General features: G+C 39.9%; 1 protein-coding gene across 1 annotated transcript in view; it reads left to right on the top strand.

Moving 5' to 3' along the window:
• Positions 1 to 26237, top strand: part of LOC126187402 (evolutionarily conserved signaling intermediate in Toll pathway, mitochondrial) — a 92588-nt gene that overhangs the window by 39949 nt on the left and 26402 nt on the right. Inside the window, exons 2-3 of the mRNA XM_049928465.1 lie at positions 1333 to 1559; positions 21813 to 22023. Coding sequence (XP_049784422.1) covers positions 1333 to 1559; positions 21813 to 22023 — 438 coding nt within the window. The remainder of the gene's footprint in view (positions 1 to 1332; positions 1560 to 21812; positions 22024 to 26237) is intronic.

The following is a 26237-nucleotide window of genomic DNA, read 5'->3' as shown; positions in this document are numbered from 1 at the left end:
GTGCCCATCGACCTGGGACCGGACCACAGCGACGCACGGATGCACGCCAAGACCGTAGGATCCTACGCAGTGCAGTAGGGGACCGCACCGCCACTTCCCAGCAAATTAGGGACACTGTTGCTCCTGGGGTACCGGCGAGGACCATTCGCAACCGTCTCCATGAAGCTGGGCTACGGTCCCGCACACCGTTAGGCCGTCTTTCGCTCACGCCCCAACATCGTGCAGCCCGCCTCCAGTGGTGTCGCGACAGGCGTGAATGGAGGGACGAATGGAGACGTGTCGTCTTCAGCGATGAGAGTCGCTTCTGCCTTGGTGCCAATGATGGTCATATGCGTGTTTGGCGCCATGCAGGTGAGCGCCACAATCAGGACTGCATACGACCGAGGCACACAGGGCCAACACCCGGCATCATGGTGTGGGGAGCGATCTCTTACACTGGCCGTACACCACTGGTGATCGTCGAGGGGACACTGAATAGTGCACGGTACATCCAAACCGTCATCGAACCCATCGTTCTACCATTCCTAGACCGGCAAGGGAACTTGCTGTTCCAACAGGACAATGCACGTCCGCATGTATCCCGTGCCACCCAACGTGCTCTAGAAGGTGTAAGTCAACTACCCTGGCCAGCAAGATCTCCGGATCTGTCCCCCATTGAGCATGTTTGGGACTGGATGAAGCGTCGTCTCACGCGGTCTGCACGTCCAGCACGAACGCTGGTCCAACTGAGGTGCCAGGTGGAAATGGCATGGCAAGCCGTTCCACAGGACTACATCCAGCATCTCTACGATATCCTGTACTAGTGCCGACATTGTGCATGCTCTGTTGCCTGTGTCTATGTGCCTGTGGTTCTGTCAGTGTGATCATGTGATGCATCTGACCCCAGGAATGTGTCAGTAAAGTTTCCCCTTCCTGGGACAATGAATTCACGGTGTTCTTATTTCAATTTCCAGGAGTGTAGTTTATGTATATTATTATTATTATTATTAACAATGTTGTGGTCACCTCTGACTAAAATTATTTATTTGAACAATCCACTATTGCAAGCTAGGTAGGCACAAATGTGATGACATGCATATAAGTCAGATAATTTTTAGGTTTTGACATGTGGTAAAGCACAGTTATGTCGACTTGATAATGGCCATATGTACGAAATTGCTATAGTGGGTTGTTCAAATAAAGAATTTAGCAGTCAAAGACAACCATGAAGTAGTTTACGTGCTAATATCATTGCTTTTCTCAACAGCTCGTTCCAATGTAATTAATTGTAATGACAGATGTTAACTGATAATTATTGTTTAGTGCCTCAATTGTGATGTATTTTGCTTGCAGGAGTTATGCCAGATGCAGAGTTAGAAACAATTCTAATAAATATTTTTGGTAGGAGAGGGCATCCAGTACGTAAATACTGGAGAATGATGTACTGGATGCCAAAATTTAAAAACTTATCTCCGTGGCCACTACCAAACCCTGTACCAAATGATAATTTGGAACTTGCCAAATTAGCTATGAAAAGAATAAGCAGTGTCGACTTGCAGTCAAAGGTGGTGGTTTATCAGGTACGTACGTACAGTAATGATACTATCTTTATTAGTCATGAAACTTGTAAACTTTAGACACAGAAGCACACTTGTAGTGGAATTTCCTGTGTTTGTAACTTTGGTGATTTATTATAAACTGCTGCTAACAACTACTATAATGGTTGAAGATAACATGATGGATGTGGGAGAAGAAAGCAAGCCTGTCTGTCACAGCAAAAAGTAGAAATAAACAAACAGCATTGAAGAATTTCTATAACAGGTGGAGAGGTAGACAAATAAGAAAAAATGTACAATGTGAAATATAGCGGCACTGTTTTATCAGCATTAGTGTCTTCCATCCCTCCCCCATCCACAACCTCATACTAAGGCTCTGATTTCTATTTGTTTTGTCATCAGGAGCCACACTGTTTCAGTACTTGCTCATAGCTCATTGTTATTTGTATTTAGTTTTAGTTGCATCTGGACCATCACATCCCACAAACACTTGCTTGGAGTTTTGAAGATTGTTTCATGCGGCTACATGAACTGCATGAATCTATATACGTATTCTCAGTCATGCTCCATAGTGGGCATTGAATCAGCTGGTCAGGGTAGGAAAATCACTAAGGGCCAGCAGCTTCATAAATGCAGGCAGACTGCTGAGCTGCTTGCTCTGTTTTTAAACACTCTGGTGTGTTTTCTGCTGCCATATGCCATGGAAGTTGATGGTGCTTTGTGACTATGTGGGATACATATCAGGTAGTTTCTGGATAATTTATAATATCATTTGCAACTGTTGCTGTGCACCACAATCCAGTAGGGGGTGTATAATAACTACCTCACTTTAGAGATGAAATGTCTTATCTATTTGTCATGTAGTGTCATGTCCGTCAGTGGGGGGGGGAGGGGGAGGATGTGTGGCCTTGAAGAACTCAATAACTCTGCAAAGTGTAAGATAATTTTATTGAACATAAATGCTAAAAGTGGTCAAAAAAATATTAATCTATTGCCCACGCATGTGACATAAAGTTGTGGGATGATGCAGAGAAGCCTAAGGAGTAGGAAGAGATTTCATTGTACAATATATAGACTGGGAGATGCGCATATTTTGAGGGAAGGAGGGAGGGGCACACATTCATGTGAGCTTATAATGAAACACAGTTTTTGAAAATAAACTTTAACATTTGGTTAGGTGGCCTGTTAGTGATGGAAAGAGATCTGCTGGCAACAAACATATCCCAACTTTTTCATTCTGTAAGTGTAGAGGTAACAACTAGTAGCCACAAAGTTATTGAACATCGTTGATTACTAGTAATATAGAGCAAAAAGTTGAAGGTAGAAACATATTTGTACTTAAGAAGGGAAGGAGAATGTGAACAATCTGTAACACAAAATCATAAATATTGCACACCACATGCTAGACATATTTGTGCTGTGGTAAGATAGTGTGAGATGTGAATGACCTACCATTGTTCAGTAACAATAATAAAATATTACTAGTAAAAATAGAGAAAGATTTGTATGAAATTGAATCCTTGATGAGAAACGAGAGCTGAACAAAGTCAAAACAAGTGTAGAGACAGATGTGTGAGAAGTGCTCAGTGTTTTTGAAGGAAGATTTTACTTGATGAGGTGTCATTTTTGGTCATACACAGTCATTAATTGGATCAAAGGTTTGTGTCCAGATTGTCATTGAGAATAATGCTACCACAATGCAAGATGATAAAATGATGGCTGAAACACAAAAATTATCTGAAACATCTATAATTATGAAGATTGCAGCACAGTTATTACTTTTGTCAATATCATGGATGCAAAACTTAGTAGAAATATGTCAACATTGGAATAAATGAAAAGAGAAAAGAGGACGAAGAAGAAGAAGAAGATAGAGGAAAAACTATTGAATCAGCCGGCATACCTTTCAGTTCAATGTTGGAGTGTAGAACTGACACCTCTTCTAGCAGTCATCTATTTTGTAGGTCACTGGAACATCAGTTTGTTGTAAAATCATGAAACTCATTTTGTGATATGAATTTGTAGAAAAAGAATGGAGTTTATTCAAAGTGGTGGGAGATTTTAATGCACAGGTAGGCAAAGACAGAAAGGGATTTGAGCAAGTATTGGGATGTTTTGGATATTGAGACGGAAATGAAGAGGGGGAAAGACTTCTGGATTTGTGCCAGAGGAATGCAGTGAAAATAGCAAACAGTTGGTTTATGAAGAGAGAAAGTCATGTTACCACCAGATACAGTTGGAATGGAAGAACCAAGAGTGTAATTGATTATATTCTAGTAGCTAGGGAATGGGGAGAGAAAGTAACAAATGTGAAGGTAATTCCAAGTGTGAGTGCAGATGGAGACCACAGATTACTGGTGGGACAATGGAAAATGAATCAGCGTGTGAAAAATAGAGAACAGAAGAAAGTGATGAGGATACGGGATTGGAAACTGAAGGAGAGTGAATGTGCTGAGAAGTACAGAGAATTAATCACACAAAAATTTCCAAAAGAAGTTTTCTGTGATGTAGAAAAAGAATGGAGTTAATTCAAAGACACTTTAGTCGAAGCAGCACTAAAAGTATATGGTAGAACATCTGGAAAGGAGAAAGTAAGACAGACAAGTTGGTGGGATGATACCACAATCCAAGCAGTTAGAAGAAAAAAGGAGCACGGAGAAAGTGGTGGAAAACTAAAAATGACGAAGACCATAAAAGATATATAGAGGAAAAGAAGAAGTGCAAAGAAATAGTGGAAACAGCAAAGAATCAGGCATGGGGAGAGTTTACAAAAAAACTTGAAGATGTGAAGAGCAATAAGAATGATGAGAAATAAAAGGAAGGCTTCTGAAGTACCAGTAAAGATGGAAACAGAGGATGGTACCGTGATTGAAGATCCAGGGAATATAAAAGATCTCTGGAAAGAACATTTTAAGCTGTTAAACACTGAGGAGCAGTTACACGAGGAAAAAACAAATAATGGAGAAATTGAGAGAAGTTGGGAAACAGAATTAGGACAAATTACACGGGAAGAAATGGAAAAAGCTGTGAAGAAGATGACTGGGGGGAAAGCCCCAGGACCTGATGAAGGATCAGTGGACATGATAAGAGCAGCAGGTCCAGTGGGAATGCAGTGGCTGTATAGAGTACTATCAAGCGTGTGGAGAAATAGTTCAATACCTGACGATTAGAGAACAGGAGACATTGTTCCCATCTTCAAGAAAGGCAATAAAAGGCTTTGTAAAAACTACAGAGGAATAACCCTTATGAGTCATACAGCTAAGATTTTTTGAAAGAATTTTACTAAATCGAATAACTGAAGAAATAGAAAAGGAGCTGAGTGAAGAACAGCATGGGTTTAGGAAAGGAAGAAGCACGATTGACCTGATATTTTCTATCCGTCAACTGATGGGAAAAAGTTGGGAGTGTAACAAAAGGGTGATAATGGTTTTTATAGACATAGAAAAGGCATTTGACTCAGTTAACAGGGAAAGACTCTGGGAAGAAATGAAGAAGATAGATATAGAAGATGGATACATTAATGTAATAAAGACAATGTACAGAGGACACAATTGTAGAATTAGAACACCATTGGGGAACTCTGAATACTTCGGAATAAGACAAGGACTTAAGCAAGGAAGTATTCTATCCCCTGCACTTTTTAATGTTGTGAAGGAGGGAATGAAAGGGCAGTTAAAGATACAGTAAAAGAAAAAGACAAAAAGATGATTCTTGCAGATGATATGGTAATATGGGGTGATAAAGAGGTAGATGTACAGTTACAGCTTGATGTGTGGAAGGAAATAATGAAAAGGTATGGATTAAAAATAAATAAAGATAAGAGTGAAGGAATGGTATTTGGAAGAGAGAAAGGGATCAATGGTAATATTACCTTGAATGGAGAACCCTACAAACACCTGATTTGAAATAAGGAAGTTTCAGAAGAAGCAAAACTCCTTATGTATAAGAATTATTACTTCCCTATTGTCACCTATGGTGGAGAAACATGGACAATGGCAGAAAGGGACTGGAGCAGACTGCAAGCAGGGGAAATGAAATTTCTCAGAGCAGTTAAGGGAAAAACAAGAATGGACAGAGTAAGGAATGTAGAGATTAGAAAGGACCTTAAACAAGAAAATATGAGAGAAGAAATTGAAAAAAAGAATTAAGATGGTATGGGCATGTTAAGAGGATGCATGGGCAGAGACTCCCCAAAATTATGGAAAAACTAAAGATGGATCGGAAAAGACCTAGAGGGCATCCAAAAACACGGTGGAAAATGGGAGTGAGAATATCTGTAGAAAGGAGAGGTGTGACCTGGCAGCAAGTGGAGGAGGAAAAGTGGTGGGGGGACCGAGCCAAATGGAGAGGACTCGTCAGCACCCAGACTCGGCAGTAGCTGGAGCAGGATTCGGATATAGATAGATGGATGAATTTTTTTGGAGACCAGTGGAAACAAACACAGATTCTTTAAATACCAATGAATGATGTTTGGCCCACTATGTTCATTCATAGGGTTGCAGAGAGCAGAGCCCACAGTTGGGCAGTGCTTCTTGACTTCTAGACAGCTTTCAGCTCACTTCCACATATAGTATACAAAGTATTTGCTTACAAAATATGTGAGACAGATGGAATTGGACCAAAGATTTCCAACTAAAAGAATCCATAACTTATTTATAATGTGAAGACATCATCACAGTTTAAAGTGACATCCAGTGTCCCTCAAAGAAATTTGATGGGACTGTCATTATTAAAGATACATTCAAACAAAATGGCAGACAATGATTTTAGCTGTCTTCGGCATGCTGATAGATGATGCACTGGTATGAAGGGAAGTCACTTTATTAGAAAATAATTATGAAATGCAGGTACACTTGCAGAGCAACATCACTTGGTGAAAATACTGGCAGCTTACCTTCAATATAAATAAATGCAATGTATGTGTAAACTGACAAAAAAAAAAACAAACAAAAAAAACAAAAACAAAAAAAACTGATCAGTGATATCATAAACCTAAATCTAATACACGTGAGAGATATTTATCAGAAGGATCTAAAGGAAATGTAATCCCACGCTTTCCTCTCTCTCTCTCTCTCTCTCTCTCTCTCTCTCTCTCTCTCTCTCTCTCACACACACACACACACACACACACACACAGTATAGTGGTTTGGGGACCAGAGATGAATGCACAGGACAAAGATATATGAAGTAGTGTTAAAGATACATATGGGAAAAAAGTAAAAACTATTACTTCATTCTCATCCAGAAGTTCTCTTGCCATCTTTTCATTGGTTGACCTAGTGATCTTGTACCATTGGGATGGTATTGTAGTACATAGTTTGGGATCTTCTGCGAGGTCATGTATTGTAGAAGTTTTCCCCAGTTGTTTTGGTAGTGCTGTATATAATGTGTGATATGTTCCATTTTAAGTTTCTTCAATGCGTCTTTATTCACAGACTGTTAGTATTTTCTGCGTAATTTGTCTTTGGTGTCCAGGCTTCACAGCTGTAGCATAGCACACACCTTGCTAGGGCCTTATAAAGGCATATTTTGGTGTGCTTCTGAACTAGAGAAGTTTTTATTACATTATTAATAAATCTCATTGTTTTTGTATATTTTATGGCTTTCTCAGCCAAGTCTGCTTCTTCAAGAAAGGATAGTTTACAACTTAAACTGCTGAATGTGTTCACTCTTTCTATAATTTTATTTTTCAAATACATCTCACTTTGTCCGGGGTATTTTCCACAGACGGCCATAGTTTTTGTTTTTTAGTTGTTGATGTCTGTGCTGTATTTCTCAGATATAACCTGTAAATTGTATACAGAACATCTGCAGAAGGCAGAGCATGAAGCTTCGTGTTTCCTTTGATTTGAATGAAACCGTGTGGCACATGTCTCCACTTAATAAAAGCAAGAGTGGTGAGAGGCCACATCCCTTTACATTCCAGCTAGGATTGTGCCCCACTCTAATAATTTGCTCTTCTGTTCCATAGGTATTATCCTTGGTGAGATCTGAATTAACACACTGCATAACAGGGAAACTGCTACTTTAAAAATGATGGTGTTCCACTTACACTGTTCCATTGCTGTATGTCTGCCATCACACTTTGAATACATAAAGGTTGGAAAAATAACAAGAAGTCTGTCTTGGGCTTTCTAGTGTTGGAAAAGTTATATGAACAGCTTTGTGTTTACGCATCTAATTTCTGGAAATTGGTTTCTGACTAACTAAAAAACATTGATGATGTTATTGTATTATCCTTCACCCCCGCTACCCCTGTCCTTTTGCAGTAGCATCCTCAGATGTGTTCTGAGCTTGCAAGTACATCTGGTATCATTATGGTGTCATTATCTTGAACTTTATGGATTCTGGCATGAAGAAGATTTTTGGTGTCTACGTTGTTGGTACATCTGTGGAAAGCCACAATTCAGTTAGGGATATCAAGACCTACTTTATTTAGTTTTATGGCAGCATACGGAGTTCCTGGGGGAAAAAAAAACTTTTTCTAGTAAACACAGTAGCAGAAGAAACATTAACTTATTAATGTAGATTGGGAGACTTTCTCATTTCAAGTCATCTGTCTTTTGGACTGGTTTGTTGTTGTCCTATCCTGTGCCGATATTGTAATATTTGCAGAACTACCAAACCCAACACACTGTGTATTGCGTTTTACACACTCAAGTATCTTATCTAACCTTCCCCTCCACTGCTGTTGCTCCTTCCAATGGAAGGTTAACTATTCTTGGTGGCCTTAGCAGTAGCTCTTCTTCAGATTTCTTGTGGACCACATAGTATTTCTTATATAATGCAGTGCTCCAGGCATACACTTTCAGAAACTTCTTCCTCATTTTCATACCAGTATCTGAAACCATTGCAGAGCTTTTATTGTATAAACTCTTGTAAAGTCGGAGACTGCTTAGAAGAGACATACATGCTGCAAATATTAATCTTGCACTACTGACCAATGCAAACATTTACTGCATCCCCTAACACAAAATATCTGTGTGTTGAGAACATAACATTCTTTAATGTTTTGGATAGTTGTATCATGGTTTTCAAGGGGGCATTTGGTCTAGTTAGAATGTTCGTGACATGATTTTTGATATTATACCTAGTAGATGACTGAAATTTTGAAGGTAGCTATGGTCATCTCATTATAAATGTGAAAGATTAGTGGATCAGCATTAGGGTGAAATAAGACCTGTCTGGTCTACATAACTGTCATGTCTGGAAATACAGGTTGTTTGAAAAAGACTCATCCAATTTCACTAGCCTATGTCTTATACATGAATGAAGATAAAATCTTGGGGGTGGATTTTAACTTACTCATAGGATAGTTAGTTTTTATTTTCATTTTTTTAAAATAACCATCTCATTTTTAGAAGTGGATGTATTTTACAAACATTCACACACAGTGTTGGGGTACTTTTTACATTTATATTTAGGATCAAAGTTTTCATTTACTGCTCACAAATGCTCCACCAGATGTGTCACAAACATCTAGACAATAATCAAACTTGTCCTGTTTTTTTGTGTTGATGTCTGCATTTACCCCTGTCACTATGTGGTGGTGGAATTCACCCAAAGTTCTCGAGTCAGGAGCACGCAAGTGAAATGTTTCAAAAACTACACAAAATCACATACTGTGAGATCATGTGACCTCGGTGGCCACTGGTGCAGTGGAAGATCCGTATGGCCTGTACAGTATAGGCTACACTATTGACGAGTCATGCCAGGCAGTTGGAAGTGCATTGCACCTGTTGCAACAGAGAATACAAGTCTTTTGTTGCTCTATTATCACCAACATGGCACGCATTGTGTGATGAACAGCAAGTAGCAGATTGAGCTACCTGCCTCAGGGAGACCCCTGCTGGCAACAACATAAGCTGACAAGTTGCAACTGGCACCAAGGCAGACCTTTAGTTCTGATGTGCAAGTACAAATTTACCTCAAGTTTATATCTTCATTCATTTATGGGATACAGTCCGCTGAAACTAGATGAATCTTTTTGAAGCACTATGTATTATTAAACCATTACAGCTGCGACTGGAAAAGAATCAAGGTTCCACTGCACTTCTTTGATATCACATGCAATTAGAACACTGTCCTTGTGGAAAATGTATAAAATCCCATTGAGTGCTATCAAGGACTTAAGGCCATTGACCCCCAGGACATTTGAATCTGTTGGTGATGCCAAAAGTTGCCCTGTTCCACAAGGAAAGTGTGTTAATATCATTTTTGTGAGTTCACTGTCAATTAGTTGATGCAAGAAACATCTTTGCACTGTAATCACAATGATATATTTTACTATGAACACTGTCCCTTATACTACTAATATGCTTACATAGTTTCAGAATCAAGAAATTCATGTAATTTATGTGAATAGTTCCTGAAGAAGAGAAATTTCTTAACATCGAGTGTAGATTTAAGTGTCAGGAAGTCTTTTCTGAAAGTATTTGTACAGAGTGCAGCAATGTATGGAAGTGAAACTTGGATAATAAATAGATTAGACGAGAAAAGAATAGAAACTTTTGAAGTGTGGTGCTACACAAGAATGCTGAAGATTAGATGGGTAGATCGTGTAACTAATGCGGAGGTACTCAACAGAATTGGGCAGAAGAGGAATTGGTGGCACAACTGGACTAGAAGAAGGGATCGATTGGTAGGACACGTTCTGAGGCATCAAGGGATCACCAATTTAGTATTGGAGGGCAGTGTGGAGCATAAAAATCATAGAGGGAGACAAGAGATGAATACACTAAGCAGATTGAGAAGGATGTAAGTTGCAGTAATTACTTGAAGATGAAGAAACTTGTACAGGATAGAGTAGCATGGAGAGCTGCATCAAACCAGTCTCTGGACTGAAGACCACAACAATGACAGTTGACATTTCCCTCATATAAGTAGGTGACAGTTAAGTTCTTTTTTTACAAGATCAGAACTTCTTTGAACCATAGACTGTGTTGTTGAAAGCTTATGCAGAGATTATTTTTAACCCTCAATCAGTTACAGCTGTTCACACCAATGCAAGTTGGCATTCTCTGTCCATTATTTTTGACAGTTGACAGCGATGGTACCTTCGCTGTAGCAGCTCCTTGTCTCCCACTTTGTTTTGTTACAAGCTGGTTTCAGGATGGCTGCTCTGTCCGCTAGATGTCTACTAATTGTTCATTTTGTTAGACAATATCCATTCTCATTTCTTTTCAGTAGTACATTTAGTTTTAATTACATCACACAGGAGGTAATACAGCAATAGTTTAGCATGTAACATGCATTTATTTTCTCTTTAAAGAGTTTCAATACTTTTACATACAAATAGCAAGCTGATACACTGCACCTGGCTGCATTATTTCAGAGACCTTATCATATTTTAGGTGAGGTATGGTTGATCATGGCAGGCAGCAGTAACATATGTAATATCCTTGATCCAGAACGTTTTGAAGAAATGAAAATGTGCTGCTTGAAGAGGATAACAATGAAAAGGAAGATACTTTGAAGGACATCACCACTATTATGAGACCCTGTGAACCTGGTACTGTCAATCAGTTCACAAAATAACTACAGGTAACTGGTTGACCAGTATTGGATTTTTGAAGAAATTACCTTTCTTTTTAGGGTTGATAAAAAAAGAGCTAGTAAAGAAAAAGCTGTCAACATTTCACTTTTCAATTTGAAAACTGGCTGTACGTTGGTATCGTAGTGGAGGAACATTTATTTTCCTGCACACAGGAAGTGCATATCTTGGCATTAAACATGCATGGTGTTAGTTAAAAGATGCTGGCATAGAAGATAAATAGAAGCATTTATCACATTTTAAAATAGAGTGAAAGATGGTGTAGGCAATGCTGACAAGTTGCTTGCTTCTTATAATGTACCGAGAACTGTGCTCATTACCCATGGTCATACATTTTGATATGGTCAATACGATCACAATCAATACAGATATAATATACTAAAAGGAGTATTACAAAAAGAAGAAAATTCTGAAATGATTACCTGAAACATTAGCTCTGTACCATTGGGATGACAGGTGCTTAGTTATCCCAGGACATTCAATACACACTAAAATGTTATGAAGCAAAATACAATGTAGAAGAAAGTAGAAATAATGGAAATGAAAGTCACAGCAAAAGAAGAAACTGACAGCTGACGTGTTTGCAAAGAGGAGAAAAACATTGATGAAATAATCTTGAAGAATGTATCAAAAGCTTTTTTCCGCACAAATCTTAGCTCTTACTGAAAGAAAAGCTCACAGTTGTTCCCCCTAAATAACTGGACTGTGGAATAAGGGACTTTCCTCATCTTGCTTCACTCTAGTGATCTGCAGTGTCTGTAAATATTTCTGCTTAGTTTTGTAGTAAATTGTTTTTATTGATGAGACAGCTGATAAATGACATTTCTGTTACTTTTTCTGTGCTGGTTTTTTCTGTTATTTTATTGTCTTCTACTGATTCTTGCATTGATTCAGTGATGGAAGAAGCATTATTAATTTGGCTTATTCCATGTTAAGAGGCTACCAGTTGTTTTCAAATCTAACTTTAAGGCAACTAAGAATGAATGCTTAAGTAATAGTTCAGTACAAATTCTAAAAGTACAAAAATAAGTTCTGTGTTAATTTTTATTGACCCTGTCTCAACTTTTTGTATCTCCACCCTTTTGACTGGAGGTCTTTGGGACCACAGCCACTCACTATTGTAAGAAAATGAAACACCTATAGCTGTCCTTCTGTTCTTATTTATTATATAGCTACCAGATCCAGTGTTTCAGTGCACTTTTTTCAGGGCTTAGTTGATGCTGAAGAGGTTATCACGATCCATATAGACACTGCATCAGTGGCCAACATAACTGGTTTATGCAGTCTATCTGTAGGTGTGATGTTGGCACTCTTTGAATGTTAATCCAGTCAGTTGGCAGTTTGGCTGGAGTGCTCACATCACAGGTACAGGTAGTCTGCGTAAACCAGTTACGTTGGCCCACTGATGCAGCATGTATATGAACTGTAATAACCCCTTCAGCATCAACTAAGGCCTGAAGATGGCATATTGAAGCACCAGAACAGGTAGCTACACAATAAATAAGAATATAAGGGCAGCTGTAGGCGTTTCATTTTCTTACAACTGTCGCAACTTGTTTGAAACATCAGTGCTAATGGAATGTTAGACAGGGTGATTACAATTAAAGCTAAACTTTCAAAATGCTGTAGGAATAACATCACTCGTTAAAATGACTTCAAGTTACAATGGAATGTTATCGGAGAAGGAGGGAAATCGTATGGCAGAAGGAAAAAAAAATAATAGTGTGAAAATTGATCAATAGATGGCACTGTGTGTGTCAGAATACGTAAATGAAAACACCTGTCATTCACATGACCCACTTAAGTTGGTATAAACACGCCAGGTACACGGCTTTTCCTCCTTTCGCATCTGTGACGTTCGCTCTGCTTGTAAAGCTGTGTTACGAGAATGATGACTGTGCACACGTCACTCTGCAGAAGTTCCAGACACCGAAGGGTTTTGGTCCAATGACTGCCAAGGGTCTGGAAATTCAAAAAGATGGATTCTTTTTGTGTGCAACCTGGTAGAGGAAGGAAACAAATTGAAGCAGTGGCCACAGCAATGCTGGAGGAGACGAGTGGTGGTGTACAAACGTGTGGTGCATGGAGAATTGCCCGATCATTGGACATACCCGTGAGCACAGTGTGTAAGCTCCTACAAAACATTCTTCTTTGCTATCCATTCAAAATTACCCTTGTGAATGAGTTGCTTCCTGTTGACCTGCCAGCAAGAGAGGCCTTTGCTTTAGAATTTCTTGCTCGCATGGAAGTGGACAGTGATTGGCTGTGGGAGATTTTGTGGACAGACGAAGCCCACTTCCATCTGACAGGATATGTCAATATACAGAACTGTCGAATATGGGCTGTGGGAAATACACACACAAATCAACCAGTACCACTTCATCCAGAAAAGGTCACTGTGTGGTGCAGGTTTACGGCATCCTTTATCGTAGGGCCATATTTTTTCGAAGACACACTTGCTTCCAGTCCTGTTACTTTTACCATCACTGGTAAGCACTGTGGGTGTCTTACACAATCAAGTCATTCCAGCTCTCCAACAGCACGGATGTGTGGATGGGATCATTTTAATACAAGATGGCGCACCACTACACATTGCAAATCCAGTTAGGCAGCTGCTGAGCTGCTGTTTCAGAAATGCTAGAATTATCAGCCGCCGTTTCCCTACAGCCTGGCCGTCACGATCACCCGATCTTAATCCGTGTGACTTCTGGCTGTGGGGCTCTCTGAGAAATGTTGTGCTCAGTGTTCCGATTGCAAACTTAGCCGCACTGAAGGCACACATTGCGCTACACATTCTGAATGTGACCCCAGAAACACTTTGATCAGTTGTGGAACATGCTGTTTCTCGATTTCAACTTTTTGCAGAAAATGGTGGACAGCATATTGAATATGTTTCGCACCAGTGATATGGAAATTAGTTATCCAATTTGAACTTGATTGGTGCTTTTTATGCAGTTTTTGGCCTCAGGACAATTAAAAGTCGGCGTGATTGATACTTCTTACTGCCAATTTTTGGTCTCAGGACAATTGAAAGCCAATGTGATTGATACTTCTTATGCAGTTTTTGGTCTCGGGACAATTAAAAACCGATTTTTCCTGTGCGATGTGATATGACCTTGCCGTGGTGGATGGGCTTATGTAACTAACAGTATCACACCTGTACGTCCATGCACACTGAGTAGTACAGTTTGTTTAATGTCAAACATATGTCTTGGGCATTGTTGTATGATTCATTTCTCATTTGTAATCAACCGTTAATAAATCTACATCTACATCTACATCCACACTCCGCAAGTCACCTGACGGTGTGTGGCGGAGGGTACCTTCAGTACCTCTATCGGTTCTCCCTTCTATTCCAGTCTTGTATTGTTCGTGGAAAGAAGGATTGTCAGTATGCCTCCGTGTGGGCTCTAATCTCTCTGATTTTATCCTCATGGTCTCTTCGCGAGATATACGTAGGAGGGAGCAATATACTGCTTGACTCTTCGGTGAAGGTATGTTCTCGAAACTTCAATAAAAGCCCGTACCGAGCTACTGAGCGTCTCTCCTGCAGAGTCTTCCACTGGAGTTTACCTATCATCTCCGTAACGCTTTTGCGATTACTAAATGATCCTGTAACGAAGCGCGCTGCTCTCCGTTGGATCTTCTCTATCTCTTCTATCAACCCTATCTGGTACGGATCCCACACTGCTGAGCAGTATTCAAGCAGTGGGCGAACAAGCGTACTGTAAACTACTTCCTTTGTTTTCGGATTGCATTTCCTTAGAATTCTTCCAATGAATCTCAGTCTGGCATCTGCTTTACCGACGATCAACATTATATGATCATTCCATTTTAAATCACTCCTAATGCGTACTCCCAGATAATTTATGGTATTAACTGCTTCCAGTTGCTGACCTGCTATTTTGTAGCTAAATGATAAAGGATCTATCTTTCTGTAAATTATGATTCTTGCAGCGCCATCCACTGCTACATTTTGTAACTATTTATTTTTCTTCTGCTATATGTTTCCTCCTTCTCTGATAATATTCTGTTGCAATATGACGTCATTCTGACCAGTGGTGTTATTTCTACAGGGGTTGGAAAGTTTAACTTCAATTATAATCACCCTGTACGTTGTTCGTAAATATTTTTGAGAGTACAGAACGCAACTGTACAATTACAGCAAAGAAAGGTATACAGTACCTTGAAGAGTGTGTGTAAACTTTCATCAGAAGCCCTAAAAATTCTTAGATACCGTGGAAGCCATGAGCTGCTGAAGGTAGTGACTTTCATGCAGATTTTGTGCAGTGGCTAGAGGAAGGCAGCTTATCTTATAAATTAATATTTATTGAGAAAGCTATGGTTGATGTGGGTGGAACAACCAAAAGAAAGGGTAAAATGATTGTGACACTAATTGCTAATAGCCATTGCAGTATGTTTTGATATGTATGTCGAAAATTAAGATACCATCACCTAACAAAGTGCAGCCACATTGAACCCTCATAAAATTTGTGTAATACTCAAATTGTAGAATTATCTTATATTTACATCTAAATTAGTATACTATTTTAAGATTCATTTAAAATTTGATTTTAGAATGGCACTAAACATGTGACCACTGTCAGTGAGAGGATTCTTGAGGGGTGGGGGGGGGGGGGGGGGGGCGAATTGAAACCAGTCATAGTTTTGAAAAGGTTTTGTATTGTACCACTTGTAATTTTCTCTTTGTGAGATGCTAATTTGACCAGTTATAGAATATTGGCCCAGCATTTGGAGTCTTTATCAAGTAAGTAAGATAGCAGAAATTGAATGAATATAGAGAGAGACTGTAGGACTGTAACAGGTTGGTACAGTCCATACGAGAAGGTAACAGACACTTGGGAACAGAGCATCGAGTAACATTATACTGAGTGCACTATCCAAAAATTACCTGGAGCAATTAAACAGAGAACCAACTCATGGAGAAAACATCTTGGACCCACTGATAACAAACAGACCCAAACTTTTCGACTCTGTAAGTGCAGAACAGGGAATCGGTGATCATAAGGCTGTTGCAGCATCCCTGAATATAGAAAGTAGATAGGAATATAAAAAAAGGGAGGAAGGTTTATCAGTTTAGCAAGAATAATAGGAGGCAGATTTCAGACTACCTAACAGATCAAAATGAAAATTTCTGTACCGAGACTGTCAATGCAGAGTGTTTATGGAAAAGGTTCAAGGCAATCGTAAAATGTGTTTTAGACAAGTACATGCCGAGTAAAACTGTGAGGGATTGGAAAAACCCAATGTGGTTCAACAACAAAGTTAGGAAACTACTGCGAAAGCAAAGAGAGCTTCGCTGCAAATTTAAATGCAGCCAAAACCTCTCAGACAAACAGAAGCTAAACGATGTCAAAGTTAGCGTAAGGAGGGCTATGTGTGAAGTGAAGTGTTCAGTGAATTCGATAGTAAAATTCTATGTACTAACTTGATAGTAAAATTCTATGTACTAACTTGACAGAAAATCTAGGAAGTTCTGGTCTTATGTTAAATCAGTAAGTGGATCGAAACAGCATATCCAGACACTCTGGGACGATAATGGCATTGAAACAGAGGATGACACGTGTAAAGCTGAAATACTAAACACCTTTTTCCAAAGTTGTTTCACAGAGGAAGACTGCACTGCAGTTCCTTCTCTAAATCCTCACACCAACGAAGAATGGCTGACATCGAAATAAGTGTCCAAGGAATAGAAAAGCAACTGAAATCACTCAACAGAGGAAAGTCCACTGGACCTGATGGAATACCAATTCGATTCTACACAGAGTATGCGAAAGAACTTGCCCCCCTTCTAACAGCCGTGTACCGCAAGTCTCTAGAGGAACGGAAGGTTCCAAATGATTGGAAAAGAGCACAGGTAGTTCCAGTTTTCAAGAATGGTCATCGAGCAGATGCGCAAAACTATAGACATCGATCTGTTGTAGAATTTTAGAACATTTTTTATGCTCACGTATCATGTCATTTCTGGAAACCCAGAGTCTACTCTGTAGGAATCAACATGGATTCTGGAAACAGCGATCGTGTGAGACCCAACTCGCTTTATTTGTTCATGAGACCCAGAAAATATTAGATACAGGCTCCCAGGTAGATGCTATTTTTCTTGACTTCCGGAAGGCGTTCGATACAGTTCCGCACTGTCGCCTGATAAACAAAGTAAGAGCCTACGGAATATCAGACCAGCTGGTCACTGGATTGAAGAGTTTTTAGCAAACAGAACACAGCTTGTTGTTCTCAATGGAGAGACGTTACAGACGTTAAAGTAACCTCTGGCGTGCCACAGGGGAGTGTTATGGGACCATTGCTTTTCACAATATATATAAATGACCTAGTAGATAGTGTCAGAAGTTCCATGTTGCTTTTCGCGGATGATACTGTAGTATACAGAGAAGTTGCAGCATTAGAAAATTGCAGTGAAATGCAGGAAGATCTGCAGCGGATAGGCACTTGGTGCAGGGAGTGGCAACTGATCCTTAACATAGACAAATGTAATGTATTGTGAATACATAGAAAGAAGGATCCTTTATTGTATGATAATATGATAGTGGAACAAACGCTGGTAGCAGTTACTTCTGTAAAATATCTGGGAGTATGCGTACGGAACAATTTGAAGTGGAATGATCATATAAAATTAATTGTTGGTAAGGCGGGTGCCAGGTTGAGATTCATGGGGAGAGTCCTTAGAAAATGTAGTCCATCAACAAAGAAGGTGGCTTACAAAATACTTGTTCGACCTATGCTTGAGTATTGCTCATCAATGTGGGATCTGTACCATGTCGGGTTGACAGAGGAGATAGAGAAGATCCAAAGAAGAGTGATGCATTATGTCACAGGGTTATTTGGTAAGCATGATAGCGTTACGGAGATGTTTAGCAAACTCGAGAGAGATTCGAGCGTGCACAGAGGCTTTCCGGCAGTCGTTCTTCCCGCGAACCATACGTGACTGGAACAGGAAAGGGAGGTAATGCAGTGGCACATAAAGTGCCCTCTGCCACACACTGTTGGGTGGCTTGTGGAGTATAAATGTAGATGTAGATAGATGTAGATGGGGAACTTAAATGGGAAACTTTGGAAGAAGGCAGTGTTCTCACAAAATCCACTGAGAAAATTCAGAGCCCCTGTATGTTCCTGCTGCAACCATGGTATTGCATATTGCATAGGGACTATTCTGAATTAAGAGATTAGTGTGTGTGTGTGTGTGTGTGTGTGTGTGTGTGTGTGTGTGTGTGTGTGTGTACAGGAGCACGCACGCACGCGCACACACACACACACACACACACACACACACACACACACACACACACACACACACATTCTTCTCCCACTCAATATGTAAGTGTGGTCTCCAATATGTTTCTTATGATATTGCTTATCCATCATAGAACAGGTGCACTTGTCCTTAGGAATTTGGATGAAGAATAAGATGTTGAACAACTTGATATAACAGATCAAGATTGCAGATAGCAGATGATTTCAGAGGAAAATGATGCAGAAAAAATTGTACTTGGAAATTTTAATGAAGCATTGTCATTGTAAAACATTTTCTTATTACTTTAAGCCAGAGATAGACATGACTCATCAGTAGATTTATTATTTTACCCTGAGTCTTAACATTCTAGGGAGATGTTTCTTTTTTTAAAAAAAATTTTTTTCTATATAGCTCTATGCAGTTGTCGAAGTTCTGGAAGAGATTAGGGTTTATCAAGGGGTTGCACAAAACTGTATTACCTGATCCAGTTTTCATTGTATTTGTAGAATATGTACTAACCAATAAAAACTGGCAAAGTGCAACAAGGACTCACACTCTGAGGGTTCCAAACAAATTTAATTGTATATGTAGACAGTTCGTCCACCCTGGGAATCAACAGTTTTGACAGTTGTTCCCTATTATCAACATTGACACTGGCAAGATACCAGTCCTTAGAATTTGAAGACTTTCTGTCTGTCTCCATAGCTGACTGGGCAGCACAACAGAATACCAGGCGAGGGGCCTGGATTAAATTCCTAGGTGGGTCATTTTCTCCTCAGGGTCTGGGTGACCATCATTATTATTTCATCCTCACTGACACACAAGTCGCCGAAGTGGCAGCAACTAAAGAGACTTGCAACAGCCGACTGGTCTACCGAACAGGAGGCCCTAGCTACATGCACATTTCATTTCAAAGACTTTCAGTGATGTTTTAATTTTAATTTTGAAGTCTGAAAAATGAATAAAAAACAAATATTTTTGTGAGATATAATTACTAATTAACAATTTTCTGATTTTTTCCCCTTTACTTGTACTGTGAAACCTTGGTTCTTGCCAAATTTCATGATTCTAGGCAAATGGGAAGTGCCGTATAGGTTTTAATGAGCGAGTTTGTGAGTATCAAAGTATGTGACATAATGGGCCGTTTCTTTTGATTGCATGGCTTAGAAGCTTCAATTTCTTATACTGCCAAGTGACCATAGACCTAAGTGTGTGACATAAATTTCAACTTCATATGTCTACTGATTCCTGAGAAAAGGGTTTTTAATGGTTGGACAGACAGACGCCTGGACAGAAGGATGAAAGGATGGCAGTTCCATTTTTACCGATTGAGGCATGGAACTCTAAAAATCACTCAGTTCTTACATGAATTTACCCCTTCATGTGGCAGTATTGGAGACCAGCTGTATTTGACAAATACTGAGTCACATGGCAGTTAAATGGGAATTAACTGGAACAACAAATGGTCAATTATGGAATACAGTATAGCATAGCCTACTCCAACTGTACTTCCAGTCTCCTCTTCATTGAGAAAATGGATGTGTAAATGGAAGAATGTGTGGCTATATGTTGTAAATAATGAATTAAGGAAATGACACACTTCCTATACTTTCAGATATAAGATATTTTAATCCCTAAATCATACTGTCTAAATGAGTTGTTTGCACCAGTACACTTAAGGTCTAATGGTGAGTTCATAAAATGTAAAAAGTTATTTCTTCTGTCATGTCTTATTAGATCCTATTTCATGTGAGAGCTCATTTTTCCTCCCCCAGAAGTAAATGTATCACAGGACAAACATAAACAGTACAGTGCATATAAATTATTGTGGTGTTAAAATAGCTTTCCCTCTTGGTTACATACTTCACGATAGGCCCATCTGCATCTACAGGGTGTGATGATTTGTAAGCACCCTTATTTCTTTCTTTCTTCTTCCTGTCTCTTACTTCCACACTTACTGTTTGCTCAGCAGATGTTGAGGAATCTTTGTACACAGCTCCTGTAAACCATGTGTCAATCACCTATGTTATATAGTTATTTCACCTAATGGAAGTAGTCAGACTAGGATTGCAATCCTAGTCTGACTCTACTTGCACTTTTCTAGAGTAAATTCCTTCTACAGTTCTGAGAAGTTCAGTTTGTTTTGTATCTCCTTCTGTTGGTGTAGAGCCACAGAAGTAGTTGAGTTATGTAGCTATTTCATATCTTAAATGGTTCATATAAATAAAAATAAAACATAGCTTTTATTGTCACCAGTGTTAAATGTTACAAACTTGCCTATTAAATAAAAAAGGAAATTTAAATCGGACAACTCTTTTGAAAATGCTCCAGTTATTGGCAAAAGCAGTGTCTTAAAGCAGTGCATTTTTCAGAGACGGTAAGACTCAGACCTGCTCTAAAACTTTTTTTTTTTTTTTTTTTTAACTCTTTAGAGGTGGGTAAAAATTGCTCACTAAAACATATACTAATAACTATTGATATAATTTCATCAGCACATTTAATATGTGTGATACTTCATGGAGTTTACAAAATCTTAAGAGTTAATAAGTCACTTATTTAAAGCAAAGCATATGTCATGTCTGCAGTGTAGGGGTACTTTATTAAAATTAACTGCTAGGTTCTGTTCGGCTTGGTGATATGGTAGTGATGTGCAGCTGCTCCGTATCACTGTGTCTGATTTGTTTTACCATCCGACAAGATGATCCGCATAACAATGAAGATTTTGCAAATATGCTTCTCGGGTTTGCTGCTGGATCGTATTGTGTAACTCGCACAATATTTCCTGGATGCAACTGCTCGACATCATCAGATGGTGGTAGCTGCTGCTGTCACTGCTGCAAGGCACGACTGATGATGCACCGAGGAAATATTGTGCGAGTTACACAATACGACGGCGGCAAACCCGAGAAGCGTATTTGCAACAGATCCACCGGAAAAGCATGAAAAGTCACAATGAAGATTTTTTCGATGCATTTTAGAGTTGAGAATAAGGTTGTAAAAGGTATAAATTTCACCTCGCATTCATTAAAAACATGGAAGTGTCATTCAATGGTTTCAGTAAATCACTGTGCATATGACTGTATTTAGAAACTTGAGAATGATGAACTTGGAGTACGGCCAAGTTTATCTGTATGGGGTTTACTTTCCTTAATGTTTACTTTCCCTTGTTCTGCGAAAATGGACAGTGGACAGCTCTTAACCTAGTGTGTCTCCCCCTCCCCCCCTTTTCTTTTTTCTTTTCCTTTTACAACCATTACCTACTTACCTCACTGAAGAAGGTACATTTAGAAGTTCAGAGAGGTGGAACCTCCATTTTCTACTTAAATGTTCCTAAATTTCTGTTAAACGGACAGACTAATTTTGCATTAGAAAATATATATATATATATATTTAATTTTTTAGCCTTTCTGCATAATTAAACCATTTTGTATGTAAACTTTTCTTAACTGTGTTGCAGACAGCAGAGCTAGCTGACAGTGTAGATGATACATGGGTTGTGAGTGTCCAAAGTCCAGATCAAAGGAAACTTGTAGACACACACCCTGAAAACATACCAGTTTATGTTAAAGGGGCTTACAGAGTGTGGCTACGAGATGCTGCTGTTAATTACTTCATACTCATGCGAAAACCAGTGCAAAAACCACAAGTTGCAGCTGAAGATCCAGATGGTTTGTATATTTGTGTGTGTGTGTGTGTGTGTGTGTGTGTGTGTGTGTATGCGCGCGCGCGTGCGTGCGTGCGCTTGTGTAAAAGAGGCATACAAATAAGGCATAGGTCAAAGACTTCAGCATCAAAATCTCACTTTTCACCTTGAACATCAGAGGAGGAGAAGGAAAGCTGTCATTTATTCCACATTCAAAAATGCCATTCATGCAGCACTAACTCCTGTTGTCCCCAGTATCGTCTGAATTATAGTTGAGAGTGTGTGGTCACATGCTAAGGTGACTCGTACTCAATACATCATTAGTAAGCACCTTATACAGTACTTGCTCTGAAATCACCATAATTAGATGTGGTTTTTCAGTGGACCTTGTATTTAACTGTAGTCACCATCTCTGTACGTTGCCTTCTGTTTCATCTTTGCCCCCCTTCCGAAACATTATGAAAGCTGAGATGTAATGTGAAACGAGTATCATAAGATCTTAAATGATATAATTGCTTAGGCTACTACTAACATCCACATTTCATTGTAGAGCTCAAAATTTTCTTTGAGTTGGAGTGGTACAGCCATAATTTTAAGGATCATTGGCAGAGAAATCATTATTAGGTAACTGAACAAGATAACTAACTTTTTAATCACTCTGCCCCCACCCCCACTCACAACTCTTTTGAGTATGCACTTAACAAACAAGGGGCTTCAGAACTTGCAATATTACTACTTTCACTGTTCATCAAGTCTTATTCTTCCACTATTCTTTCCCAGGCTGTCCTCCTCCTGTCTCGTTCATAGATTTTTTTTATGTTCTTACTCTGCTTCAGTGTCGGTCTTCCTTGTCACCTTCTTACTCGCATGCATTCCTGAATACCAGTCACGTGTTAAACACGTAAAAGGTGACTGGTACCCGGGGTGAGAGGCAGGGCCCACACACGTTCCCTAGTGGAGGCCAGTGAGTGCCAGAGCTCTGGTGCCTCCCCAACCGCCAGCCAGTCACTCGGTCTGGAGGTGGGGAGGCGAGGACAGTCATTAAGGCCTGTTAGTACCCCAATAATACGAACACCCAGAAGGAAAGAGCTCTCCATCAGAGACGCTGACAGTAATGGAGAATCAGACTGCAGCATGTGAGGGAATCTACAAACCCCCACCCCCGCCTCCCAGTATTAACTGTACAGGATGCCATGCCACTTTGTCCTGCAAATGCCCTGTGTACCTTGATGAGCAGTCTATATACGAGATCTGAGTGAGGGAAGAGGTCCCTCTTACTGCTGCTCTGAAAATATACACCACCCAAATCATTCCATAACACCACTCTCACTATCGTGGCTACCAACCGATGAAGGATATGACCACAGAGACCTGTGACCTCCAGCTTAGCACCCAGTTGTAAAGTCTCTGAGGACTAAACTACCACCCTTGTCTAACACCACTATATCTGCACAACATGGTAATAAACATTCACCCACACATGGAGGTGACTCGTACAGAAGTACGGAAATTTAAGAGATAATACTTCAGAGATGATGATTTGGTTTTCTCTGGCAAGCATAAGTCCAGATCCTTGTCCAACACTGAGTGAGGTGGCCCAGTGGTTACGACACTGGACTTGCATTTCGGAAGACGATGGTTCAAATGCACATCTGGTCATCAAGATTTGGATTTTCCGTGATTTCTCTAAATTGCTTCAAGAAAACACTTGTATGGTTGTTTTGAATGGGCATTGATAATTTCCTTCCCTATCCTTCAGTAATCTGGGCTTGTGCTCCGTCTCTAATGACTTTGTTGTTGATGAAATGTTAACACACTAATCTCGCCGTTCTTGTCCAAAAAATGCAAAGCAAATGATAAAACAAATAAAAAGAAATTTTCCTGCCCCTATTCTGTCTCTGAGATCCCTTCAATAACAGTCCTGTGCAAAAACATCACCCAGCATATCTTTAGTGTGAACCACCAACTGTTCCTCTGCCATAGAGACAGCTGATAAAAAAACCCTACCTCTGAAGAAATAACGGAGCAGGATCCTCCTGCTTCTGAATGCTGTAGTACAGTGTGTACAAAACCAGGCACTGTGAAGCTGCCAAGATAATCACCCCTAATATGCAGTTAACAGCCGTTGGCCTTAAAAATGGCTAAACTCCGATGGAATGTATGCAGCATCAGTTCACATAGGGCATCTGAGGCAATGTCGACAATGAGGAGTAGAGCCTCCCCACAGCTTTAGAAAGCTGACAAGTCATCTTGCACGTGGCTTGTATGTGGTTAGTAAACAAATTATGCACAAGAAATATTTGCTTGTGTTTAAATTCAGTACGATAGACTGCTCCAACTGGTGAGTGGGTTGTGCATTGGCACACTCAGATTTCAGGTGAGCGCCACTACATCCACGTGAGGTGGGCTTCCCTCCTCAGGCCGACAAATAATAACTCTGCAGCAGTGAAGACTGGGTAGAGTACTTTGTCAACATTATTCTCAGTGCCAGCTAAGTGTTCCATAGCCAGAACATTTTCCTCTTTTGTTAATTCTTCTAAATGTTTTACTCCACCTTTTATTAGTAGTATGAAAGAGAGAGATTGCTACTCACCATAAAGATGACTTGTCGAGTTGCAGACAGGCGTAATGACGAGACTGTTACATATTGACCTGTAGGCCAAAACCTTCTTCATAAGGAACACACACATTCACACTAACAAGCACACTTGCTTAGCATTGGGAGGCAGGAGAGAGTGAAAAAGGAGACAGGCAGAGAAGGGAAAAAGACTGGTGGGTGCATTGGCAGAGAGAGGTGCAAACTGAGGCTGAGGGGATGTGAATTGGGAGGTGGTAATAGATTGAGTGGAAACTGTTGGATGGAGACTGTGGGGACTGTAGGCTGAGGCTGAGACAATTTCAGGAGCAGATAATGTGTTCTAAGGACAACTCCCACCTGCACAGTGCAGGAAAGCTGGTGGTTGAGGGGAGGATCCAGGTGGCCCAGGTTGGTGCCACAGGGTGATCCACTTTGCCTTTGGCCAAATTTCTACAATCTGTCCGTTTTGTAATATTTCTGATATTTCTGCGTGGACTTTCCTTTAATACTTCTTTTGTCGTTTGGAATATACTTTGTCATGTTGCGGGGGACAGATCTATCTTTAGATACCTGGTTTTGCTTTTGTGAAAAATATCTTTATCGGTCCTCGAGCCAGTGCTTCAATGGTCTCAAACTCTGCACATTGCTGTTCTGCCTTCCTGCCTCAGAAGTGAGTGGCCGATGCTCGGGAAATGTCTTTCACTTCCCGTGATCGTGAATACTAAGAGACTGCTTGTACTGTGATGAACTGGAGTATGCCTTTTCAGTGTCGTGCTCCTCCACTCTGGGACCATATGACATCCACGTTCAGATGTTGCAGCACCTATCTCCTGCTGGCATGCACTTTCTCCTCAATACTAACAATTGTATTGATTGGCGACTCCATGGAGTGTCCTGTGCACCACGACCAGATAATGGATATACTTAGAAGGAGAGACAGCATTGGTCCTATTTTTTTTGTTTTATTAAGCGCAAAATCGATTTTCGGTCACTTAGTGACTATCCTCAGTGCTGTAATATACAATTTAAATTGGTAGGCACTGGTGTCAACAAGCTTAAATGTGATCGCTCTAAGCTTGTTGACACCAGTGCCTACCAATTTAAATTGTATATTACAGCACTGAGGATGGTCACTAAGTGACCGAAAATCGATTTTGCGGTTAATAAAACAAAAAAATATGACCAGTGCTGTCTCTCCTTCTAAGTATAACTAACAATTGTATCCGAAGAATAGCACATTTGCTGTACATTGGTGCAAAGCCACTGTGGTGAAGACAGGCAACACTCCATTTCCCTCACCACTAGTGTCTGCAAAGTAATGAGATGGATGAACAGTGTGCAGCTGGTATGGTGACTTGTGTCTCAGGAATTGTCAACAGACATCCAGTGCGGCTTTTGTAGACATTGTCACTCAACAGTTGACCTCCTTGTCACTTTGTTGACTCACATCATGGACAACTTTCTGTGGAAGTGTCACACTGAAGCTATATTTTTTGATACCCAGAAGGCCTATGACACTTACTTGTCGGAGTGTGGGCATCCTTCGTACAATGCGAATGTGGGTCTTCTGAAGCCCCGTGCTCAATTTATTTGGGAGTTTTTAAAAAGGCTGGGCTTTTAATGCACATGTGGGTTTATGCTACCAGACATTTTTATTCAGA

This window comes from Schistocerca cancellata, chromosome 5, assembly GCF_023864275.1.
Source record: "Schistocerca cancellata isolate TAMUIC-IGC-003103 chromosome 5, iqSchCanc2.1, whole genome shotgun sequence".
Lineage (NCBI taxonomy): Eukaryota > Metazoa > Arthropoda > Insecta > Orthoptera > Acrididae > Schistocerca > Schistocerca cancellata.
This window is presented reverse-complemented; position numbering and strand designations above follow the sequence as displayed.